The sequence below is a fragment of the Rhincodon typus genome, chromosome 38, assembly GCF_021869965.1.
Source record: "Rhincodon typus isolate 14 chromosome 38, sRhiTyp1.1, whole genome shotgun sequence".
NCBI lineage: Eukaryota > Metazoa > Chordata > Chondrichthyes > Orectolobiformes > Rhincodontidae > Rhincodon > Rhincodon typus.
Window position 1 is genome coordinate 20,672,390 of NC_063369.1, and position 11,536 is coordinate 20,683,925.

Here is an 11,536-nt window from a genome sequence, read left to right on the forward strand (position 1 = left end):
GGGAGTGTGTGTGTGAGTGTGTGTATGTCAAATCTGTCACACTGTCTGTCACTCTCACACAGATATAAATCTATGGGGTGAATTTTTAATTGTGGATACTTTCTGTTTTGTTCAAAAAGCACACAATTTCTAGGCAGTCAGCCAATGTGGAATTTTTAAAATTCCTATGTTGGAAATAAAACCTGTATGACTCCTTGTTAAAACACAGACAGATTCTAAACAAGACCTCACATCTAAAATATAGACCCTTTGATGTTTTACTTATAAATTCTCGTGTCTGATGCCGCCTCTCTCACTAAGCCCTGAAGAAGCAGCAAGGCTCCGAGTAAGGTCACCTGTCATCCTTCTAAACTCCATGTTCCATACTATCTTGTATTGATTTTCTCTTTTCCCTTTCCGCATCAGTTTTTTTTTGGCCTTCCTTTACTATACCATATTGCTCACAATCCTCAGGCTTACCACTATTTGTGAAATTATTATAGGCTACTTTCTTTGACGTATTGCAATCTTTAATTTCTTTCACTAATCATAAGTGATGCACTTTTGCCTTTGTGTGATTGTGCCTTATAGGAATGTATATCTGCTGTAGACTTAAAGAATTGCTTTTAAAGCCAGCCATTACCTGTCTACTATTAAATGTTTTGATGCATTTTCCCAAATCACCTGAGTAAACTTGCCCCTCATGACATGAGTTTGCTTTACTGAAGTTTAAAGTCATTGTTTCAGAATGAACTTGGTTGCATACAAATTTCATGTAAAATTCTACTGTATTATAGTCACTATTTCCAAAGCCTTCTTTACAGCAAATTTATTAATTATTCCTTTCGCACTACATAATGCCAAATCCAAAATAGTCCGAATGCTATTTGACTCCTCAATGCCTGCTCCAGAAATCTGTTCCATGCACAACTCCAGGAATTCACCTTCTACATTAGCGTTCATGCTGACAAGGTTATCTCAGACCATGTGCAAACTGAAGTTGTCCACTATTACTGTGTTACTCATGTTGCATGCATCTCTAATTTCCTGATGTGGCATGCCCAACATTAGTACAACAATTTTGTGTTCTATAAACAGCTTCCACCAATGTTTGCTTTTCCTTGCTGTTCTTAGCTCCACCCAAATTAATTAGAACATAGAACATAGAACAGTACAGCACAGTACAGGCCCTTTGGCCCACGATGTTGTGCTGAACTTTTACCCTAAAACCTAAGGTCTATCTAACCTCCACCCCTACCTTATACTATCATCCATATGCCTATCTAATTGCCGCTTAAATGCCCCTAATGAGGCCGACTCCACTACCCTCTCCGGCAATGCCCTACCAACGTCCCTACCACTCTGAGTAAAGAACCTACCTCTGACATCTCCCCTATATGTACTTCCACTCACTTTAAAACTAGGCCCCCTCGTAATAGCTACCTCCACCCTAGGAAAAATTCTAGATACTGATTTTTCACCCCTTAGGAGGATTGCTACCCCACTTCCTTTCCTTTCCAAAATGTGAATATCCTTGGATATTCAGTTCCCAATCTTGGTCACCTTATAGCCAAGCCTCAGTAATGGCAGCAAAATCATATCTGTTTACCTCAGTTTTTGCATTGTGGCATGTAATAAAATGTACATAGTGCTCCAGGTGGGATCCAGAGCCAGAGCTCTAACCAACTGTATAACTTCAATCTCTTTATATTTGGAACACAAACAAATCACCCATAATATTGTTGAATGGTAGAGCAGGCTTGAAGAGCCAAATGGCCCATTTCTCCTAATTTGTATGTTCATATTTCAGCTCGCCTTGATTATAAAGGTCAATATTCAAACAGCCTTTCTAGTTATTTTTCACATCAGTCCACTGGCTTTTAGTGATTTTGGACTTGGACCTTGAAAGCTCAAATGAGCAGAGATTTATCGATTCATGAAATTCTTTAATCAAACTTTTTCAGATTGAATGTTCCATGTACTTCATTTTATGGAGTTTCTTCTACCACAGCTTTGCCTGTGCAATCTATTGGTATCCTTTGGTAAATTTCTGGATTCACCTTTGATTTACTTTGCCACCTAACTTTGAGCCATCAGCGAATCTGGGCTTAAAGCTCTTCATTTCTGTGTCTAAATCATTTATAGATGCAATGAAATTATCCCATATTTTGTCCCTGGCTCATGATGTATCAGTGTGATTCTGTGGCACTCAATTTTCAGACACAACCTGTGTTGTGGAGACTGAGTTGTTTTTAATAGTTAATGGGACAGGCTTTGCTGGTTAGACCAGCATTTATTACCCACCCCTAGGTTCTTCTGAGGGCAGTTCAGAGTTGGCTACTTTGTTGTGGGTCTGGACTTGCATGTAAGCTAGCCTGGGTAAGAATGGCAGATTAGTGAATCAATGGTAGTGGTTACACGACCAGCTTTTTAAAAAAAATCTGGTTTTAAAAAAAGACTGGTTTTTACTGAATTCAGATTTTGCCATCTGCCATTTTGGGATTCAAACCTCTATTCCCAGAACATTAATTTGAGGTTTTGAATACTTAATGTAGTGATATTTCCACTACACCACTGCAACTTGGGCTTTATGTGCTTTTCATTCATGGTTTGGCATGGCAGGTTAGGATTGATTGCTGGCAGAAGCATTCAGACCTAGAAAATAAATAGATCTAATAAGAGATGCAGGCTTCAGTAGAATTAATAAGTTTGATTAACATCTTAGGCAGGAAGGAGGAATGTTCTTAATAAGACAAAATTATAGATTTTGATTTGATTTATTATTGTCACATGTATCTACATACTGCATGCAAAACAAAACTTTTTGCTGTATCGGCAGATCATTCCACCAAAGATCATAGAGTGATTGAACAGAGTGAGGAATACAAAGTTACGAAGGTGTACAAAAAACAAGATCAGCATTAGATTTGAAATTTGAGAGGTCCATTCAGAAGTCTAATAATGGGGGGGAGAAGCTGTTTTTGATCCTGTTGGTATGTGTGTTTAAGCTTTTGTATCTTCTGCCTAATGGAAGAGATTGGAAGAGATTATAAACAGGGTGGGAGGGATCTTTGATGTTGGCTGCCTTTCCTAAGCATCGAGAGTATAGTTGGAGTCAATGGATGGAAGATTGGCTTGCGTGATGGATAAGGCTGTGTTCACAACTTTCTTTTGTCTAGCATTGCAATAAGTGCACCTGTATTCCAAACACATGTACCCACAAGATTCTCAGACTACAGTGCCTGGGGAGATTTTCTATTGAAGTCTGATAGCCAGACTCTAGCACTGATTGAATCATCTGGAATCATGGTTGTGAACTTTTATCTCAATTGTAATGGATTTGTTGGATTGAATCAGGGGTTAAATGGTCTTATTATATACTGACTTGATACCTTGTGTTTGTGCATTGATTAGTGTCTGTTATTTTCCTTTTATCTTTTCACCCCTGAATCTAAAGATGAAAACTTTCTGCATATCAGTTTTCTGTCTGACTAGATGTAATGAGTATTGTCCAGTAACTTACTGCCTGATTATGAGCGCAATCTGTGGGCATGCAGTGGTATCTGATGACATGCATGCGTAACGACATTCATCAAAGTGTTGTGTATCACAGTGGTGCATTAAATTGATAGCTGATGGCATATTAAGCAATATCACCAACAGCACTTTCAATTAATATAGCACCTTAATAAACAAAATGCCACGGTGCTGCACAGCTGCATTACAACACAATCTTTAGTACTCAAACACACACCGTGATATTGAAGACAATGGCGAAAAGTTTGATCAAAGAGATGTACAGTGTGGAAAAGGACCCTTTGGTCCAACTTGTCCTTGCCAACCAGTTATCCTAAATTAATCTAGTCCCATTTGCCAAAATTTGGCCCCTATCCCTCTGAATCATTCCTATTCATATACCCATCCAGCTGCCTTTTAAATGTTGTAAATGTACCAGCCTTCACTATTTCATCTGGCAGTTAATTCCATACACGCACCACCCTCAGCGTGAAAAATTTGCTCCTTAAGTCCCTTTTAAATCTTTCCCCTCTCATCTTAAACCTATGCCCCCTAATTTTGGACTTCCTTACCCTGGGGAAAAGACCTTGACTATTTACCCTATCCATGCCCCTCATGATTTTACAAACCTTGATAAGGTCAGCCCTCAGCTTACGACACTCCAGGGGAAATAGCCCCAGCCTATTAAGCCTCTTCCTATAGCTCAAACCCTCCAACCCTGGCAACATCCTTGTAAATATTTTCTGAACCCTTTCAAGTTTCACACCAACAGAACAGAACTGAACACAGTATTACAGGAGTGGCCTAACCAATGTTCTGTACAGCTGCAACATGATCTCCCAATTCCTATACTCAATGCACTGACCAATGAAGGCAAGTGTACCAGATGCCTACTTCAATACCCTGCCTACCTGTGACTCCACTTTCAAGGAACTATGAACCTGCACCAACACTCCCCAGGACCTTACATTAAGTGTATAAGTCCTGCCCTGAATTGCCCTACCAAAATGTAACACCTCACATTTATCAAAATTAAACTCGATCCGCGCTTTTATAAAAAATATAGAATCCATACAGTGTGGAAACAGACCATTCGCCCAACAAGTCCACATCGACCCTCCGAATAGCGTCCCACCCAGAACCATCCCCCTACCCTTTCCCTGTAACCCTGCATTTCCCATGGCTGATGTACCTAACATACATATTCTTGAACACTATGGGCAATTTAGTATGGCCAATCCACCTAACTTGCACATCTTTGGTCAGTGGGAGGAAGCCAGAGTACCCAGCAGAAACCGACGCAAACATGGGGAGGAACATACAAACTCCACACAGACAGTTGCACGAGGGTGGAATCAAACCCGGGTCCTTGCCACTGTGAGGCAGCAGTGCTAACCATTGAGCCACTGTGCCCTTAAAGGCCTGAACAAGATCCTGTTGTACTCTGAAGTAACTTCATTCACTGTGTCATCAGCAGATTTACTAACCGTATATATTCACATCCAAATCATTTATATAAATGATAAAAAGGAGTGAACCCAGCACAGATCCTTGCGGCGTACTGCTAGCCTCCAGTCCAAAAAGCAACCCTCCACTCTTTTAAATGAAAGATGTAAACAGAAGAAAACAAGAACCACTCCTGGGACAGAACCAGGTGAAACAGAGAGCAAAGCCCACTATGCTCTTCCAAAACAGAAAATAAAGGTGTAGCACTTCCTGCGGTTGCAGGGAAAGGTGCTGGGTGTGGTGGCGTTATTGGCGAGTGTGGAGTGGACGAGGGAGTCACAGAGTGAGCGGTTCCTACGAAATAGGGGCAGGGAGGGAAATATCTCTTTGGTCGTGGGGTCAGATTGTAGGTCGCGGAAGTGGTGGAGAATGATGTGCTGGTTGTGGAGGTTAGTGGGGTGGTATGTGAGGACCACAGGGATTCTGTCTTTATTTTTGTTGGGGGGGAGGGTGTTTGAGGGCAGAAGTGCGGGAAACGATCACCGGAGGGGGTGGATGTTGCAGTCCTTGAAATAGGAGGACATCTGGGATGTCCGGGAGTGGATCACTCCATCTTGGGAGCAGATGTGGCGGAATTTTATTTTGACAGGGGATGAGGCTCTGCTCCCAAGATGGAGCATTCCACTCCCGTTCCGCACACCTACCCCTATACCTTCCCCCTCACCTCCAACCTTCCCCCTCGCCTCCATCCAAGGCCCAAAGCAAACTTTCATATCCAACAGCATTCACCTGCACATCCTGCAACCTGGTCTCCCTAACCACTGTTTCCGAAGTGGTCTCCTCTCCATCAGTCAGACCAAGTGCAGACTCGGGGACCGTTTTGTGGAGCATCTGCCCAGTGTATGCGACAAACGACAACACCTACCAGTCGTCAACAATTTTAACTCCCCATCCCACTCCCTTGATGACATGCCCATCCTGCGCCTCCTCCAGTGCCACAATGACACCACATGTAAACTGGAAGAGCAATACCTCATATTTTGCCTTGGGAGCCTACAGCCTGATGGCCTTAACATAGAATTCACTGGTTTTAAAATCTCCACATCTCTGCCCTCGTTCCACATCAAAACCTCTCTCTCATCCCCGCCTCCTTGACCTGACACAACCTGTCCATCATCTTCCCCACCCATCCACCCCACCCTACCCTTCCCGCCAACCAATCCCCACTACCCCTTACCAGCATCCAACCAATCACCACCCCAAATCCTTTCCCCAGCCCCATCTATCCTCCCTCCTGCTTCCTTGACCCGACACTACCTGCCCGTCTTCACTCCCACCTATCTGCCCCACCTTGCATCCATCCATCATCATCCCAAATACCTTTCCCCAGCCCCACCCCTTCTCTTTCTATTTATTTCCCAGCTCCCTTCCCCCTCCCCATTTCTGAAGAAGGGTCCTGACCTGAAACGTCAACCTTTCTGCTCTTCTGAGGCTGCCTTGGCCTGCTGTGTTCCTCCAGCTCCACACTGTGTTGTTTCTAACTCCAGTATCTGCAGTTCTTGCTATCTCCATAAAAACAGCTCTACCTTGACTCTCTCCCTGCCAACCTCTTTTGGGCATGGATGACAGAGGGCCAAAATAAAAATAAACTCAAGCAAAAGCAAACAAATAGTCAAACAAACACATAACCAACTAAATAAATCCCCTCTGCTCCGTCCCCATTGAGCACTCCTGGGACAGGGACAACAATGGTTTAAAATCCAGAGGAAGATCCCCAGCTCACTTCAACTAAAAATTCCCCCCCCACCAATCCCTATCAAAAGTATCTGAGACTGAGACAGAGACAGTACAGGACTAAAATAGAAGCACCCTTGGCTCTTCCAAGGGGTCCAAAATTGGAAACAGGGGAATATAAGCAACCCTCTTCCCAGGGCACCAAACTGAAAACAAATGCAAACTCAAAAAGGTGAAATGGAAACTTATACTACAGAGACGATTAACTAAATCAGAATATCGTTATCCAGGCTAATAACGCACTCCAGCCCCCGTAGTGCCAAGAGGTCTCAAAAGACCTCAACCGTGCCAGTGAGCACCGCATGCTGCCTCTCCAGGGATGCCCGAGTGCAGATGTAACCATGAAGGAGGGGCAGACAGTCAGGAACAATGAGCTCCTCTTTGGCCTGCTGCCCAGACCTGTTGATGGCTGATGAACAAAACGTTATGCCAAGGAGTGTCTGGGCAGCAGGTGAAGGCACGGCAATGGAGAGTGTGCGGCATCAACCCATACAAATAACACCCTGTGTCATTTGAAAGGGCACCAGGAGGATATCCCTGAGATGGCTCAGATTGTAGGGCACAGGGGAGGGTCAGCAGCGCAGGGTCAATGTTGAGTTCCGGAGGGGTCAGTTTGTCCGGAAGCCCACCGCATGCCTCAGCTGCCTTGACTGCGGGCGAGGTGTTGGGACCAAGTGCCTTGTTCATTAGGCTCCGGATGGTTCGGGTCATGAACTGGAGGTGGACCGATGACATCACAGTTCGGTGCCAGGGTTATCCAGCCCGCTCCTCTGCTATACAGTGTGTCCCTTACTCTGGTCAGGCTCTGCATCCCGAGCTCTCTCCTCCCTTGACCAGTGCAAATTGCACTCGAGGAGGAACCTGTTCCTGAGCAAAAGCTCCCTAACGAGAGCTGCCACTCCTATAGCGGGAGAGCTCCAGCACAAGCAGTGTCCCAGACTGTGATCAGGTCCAGATAGAAGACAGACAGGCAATTCCTGGAAGAAGACCTGAGGCCAGGACCACTCCACAGACAGTAACTGTATGCTGTAACAGAGGCTGCGCGCCTGACAGAAGAACTACGTCATTAGGGCGCACTACCTTGGAGGAAGCCTAACATAAAGGCATCGCTGCAGGGTCAGAAGCCTGGGTATGAAAATGCCTGACCATCCTCCTTAAGCGGGAGACTCGGAACCGCAGCAATGACCCAGTGTTGCCTCTTGTCCTTGAAAAACTCAACAAACTTTTTCTGGATGGCGGTGACAAAGCCAGGGACATGGACCAAAGTGACCAACCGGTACGACAATATGGTGGCCACCAGCTGGTTTATGATCAGCACTCGAAACAGTCCCATCCAGTGTGCGAGGTGGGTGGCCACCTTGGTCTGCAACTCAAACCAATTTGCCAGCCAGGATTCCTCAGCAGGGCAAAGATGGACTCCCAGGTAGAGGAGGTGAGTGGTACTCCACATTAAGCACTGGAGCTCCTCTGGCAGGGTGTGCATCTGCCACAGAGCAACCAGAAGTCCCGGCACTTGTGCAATTTCCGTAGGTCACCTGGGTCTGTGAACATGAGGAGCATGTCGTCAGTGTATGCTGAAGGAACCACCTTCAGCCCCAGCATGTGCAGAGCCAAAACCAAAAGCTGCTTACACAAAAGGCACTGGAATGGCTCCAAACAGGGATTAAAAAAAACTGGACAGAGAGGGTAGCCTTGATGCACTACTCTTCCCAAAGCACAGGGTGTTATCAGGGACCCGTTAACCTTCACTAGGCACTACGCGACAGTGTACAGAAGGTGGATTGAGATGACAAAAAGAGTCCTGAACCCGAATGCTCGCAGAGACCCCAGTAGATAATTGTGATTCACTCTGTTGAATGCCTTTTCCTGATCAAGGGAGAGAAAGGTACTTGACAGACCAGTCCTCTAGGAATAATTGATCACACCCCAGACCAGGTGGATGTTGTGGATGCTTCGGCCCACGGTGGTGTAGGGCTGGTCTGTGTTGATCATGTGGTCCAGCACGGTGCAAAGGCGATTCAAGATTTTGTAGTCCGCGCTGAGGAAGGAGACCGGATGCCAATTTTTTAGCAAACTGAGATCCCCCTTAGGCAATAGAGTGATGATGGCCCTGTGCCAAGAAAGGGACATCTCTCCGGTCACGATACATTCTTCCAGGACCCGTGCACAGTCATCCCCCAGGACATCCCAGACACCCTGAAGAACTCCACGGTCAGCCTGCCCTGCCCTGGGGACTTGCCCCTGGAAAGGTGGTTGAGGGAACTGGTCAGTTCCTCCGGGTTTAGAGGGGCATTGAGCCTCTCGGCAATCTCGGGCCTGACCTGCGGCAGGTCCTTCCACAAAACTTCGTGAGCTTCATCACTGGACAGTTCTGGAGAGAAGAGAGCCCTATAATAATGCCTCACTTGGGCTCAGATGCCCTCTGAATCAAAGACGAGGGATCGATCATCGGCTAGTAGCACAAGGAACTGCTGGCAGACCCCATGCCTCGAAGGGGGAGTCACGGTCAAGACCCACAATCTCAGGACCAACCAAGATGCAAGAGTAAAAAAGGAAAGGAAATGGATGGGGTGGACGAGTTCCATCTGAAGCGTCCTATTCCACTGTCATCTTGGACTGAATGAGGGATATTGGTCAAATGCAGGCAAATGGGGCTAGTCTAGTTTGGAGGTGTTTTGGAAAGTTAAAATCCCCTACCATTACCACACTTACAGATAACTGAGATCTCCTTAAAAAATTTCCTTCTCAATTTCCCACTGACTATCTGGGGGGAGGCAGTGTCTATAGTACAATCCCAATAAGGTGATCATCCTTTTCTTATTTCTCAGTTCCACCCAAATAACTTCACTAGACATACTCACCAGAATATCCCCCCTAAGAAGTGTCCATGAAGAGCATCTCAAATAAGGAAAGAGAGGTAGAGTGAGATTTAGAGAGGGAATTCCAAAGCTTAGGACCTTTGCAATTGAAGGCAGGCTGCCAATGATGAAATGATTGGCATTAGGGTGTTCCAGAGATCTCAGAAGGTTGTGAGGTTTACAGAGATGGGGAGGAACGAGGACATGGAGAGATTTGAAAATTAGAAATTTTAAGGTAGAAATTTTAAATTGAGATGTAATTTTACTAGAAGCCAGTGTAGCTCACAGGTGAGATTACAAGGATGTTTCCTTTTAAGGATTCATGAAATTCATGAAATTCCCAGCATTGCTGGGAAAGCCAACATTCGTTACTTGTACCTAACTGTCGTTGTGAAGGTGGTTGCTCATGATTGCTTTTAACTGCTGCAGTCCACTCACTATGTTAGGGAATTCTGGGATTTTGTTCATATGATAGTGGTCCAGTGGAAGGAACTGTCAAAAGAGCTTTGGTGAGTTGCTGTAATATACTTCGTAGATGCTCCACATTTGTTGCTACTTCTGTACTGGTGGTGCAGAGGACTGAATCCTTAAGGTGGTGGATAGGGTGTCAAGCATGCACTTAACTTTTGTTCTGGATGCTGTTGAGCGTTTAGATTGTTGTTAAGATGCACTCATCGAGGCCTTTTGAGAGTATTTCATCGCAGTCCTGATTTGCACCTTGTACGTGATGAATCGGCCTTGGGGTATTAGGAAGTGAGTTACTCGCTAAGGAAATCTGAGCTTCTGACCAGCTCTTTCCACAGTCTGATTGGTTCAAGTTATTCTTGCCATTGTGTGGTTGGTTCACTAGTGACCACTCTCCACTCCCAGGATATTAACAGTAAGAAATTTAGCAGGGAAATTGCCTTGAATGTCATGGGGTGATGGTCATTGTGTGGCAAATGTGTGACGGTACTGTGCCTTTAAGAGAGATGTGATCTGTCCTGTTTCTCTTGCAGAGAGGTGTTGCCACAATGGTGCCAAAATGTCTCTTTCAGACAGGCAGTTGGTAAATAGCTTTTGAGTTCTCTCTGGGTGTTATTTTTAATGAGAGAACAAAATCATGAGTGGGCGGGGTCAGGGCTCACACAGACCCAAGAAGGCTTTTAGTTTTGCTTTCAGTTAGTTAAAGGTCTACTGGCTGCTGAGGGAACGAGAGGCTTCCTCTGTAAAATCAAAAGGAGCAGATTGTTTCTTTCTTCTGAACTGAAGAGAGGCAGCATTTGAGAACCAGAACTGTTTTGCTGAATTGCAATTTTGCCAAAGCGTGTGTTTAAGGGACACTGCCTATATTGGTACAGTTAATTAGGGCCTAGTTAGGGCCTAGACCCTATCGCCTTCCTATATTTTGAAGAGGGAGAGTCCTGGTCTGGTCCATACCACTGGTTAAATGGGACAGACTTTGAACAGCTCAGGCAACTCCAGACTGGGCATCTATAGCCATCAACAGCAGATTCATATTCCAACCTAATCTGTGAACTCTGGACCAGCTCTTTTTTGTTTATTCACCTGTGGGACATGGGCATCGCTGGCTGGGCTAGCATTTCTTGTCCATCCCTAGTTGTCCTTGAGAAGGAGGAGGTGAGCTGCTGCCTTCAACTGCTACAGTCCATGTGCTCAGTTGGATGGCCTTTAATTTAACTGGGACAACGTGACCATCCAAGCTCAAGCCAACCACAGACATGCACGGGAATTCCTAGAGGCCTGGTTTTCAACCCGTAATGCAATCAACAAACATGTGGAATTAGACCCCATATACAAATCCATGCAGAACAGAACCAGAAATGATACAACCCAACTTAACAGACCGGATCATATACATACAAAGCGGAGTAGAACAACATTGCTTCATTGGAGATAACAAGGTGTAGAGCTGGATGAACACAGCAGGCCAAGCAGCATCA

The 11,536-nt window shown here is 45.1% G+C and overlaps 1 protein-coding gene across 1 annotated transcript in view; it reads left to right on the forward strand.

Moving 5' to 3' along the window:
• The window catches only part of pkn1a (protein kinase N1a), a 255,923-nt gene that overhangs the window by 101,392 nt on the left and 142,995 nt on the right, over nt 1-11,536 (forward strand). The window contains exon 6 of the mRNA XM_048617854.1: nt 7,895-8,167. Coding sequence (XP_048473811.1) covers nt 7,895-8,167 — 273 coding nt within the window. The remainder of the gene's footprint in view (nt 1-7,894; nt 8,168-11,536) is intronic.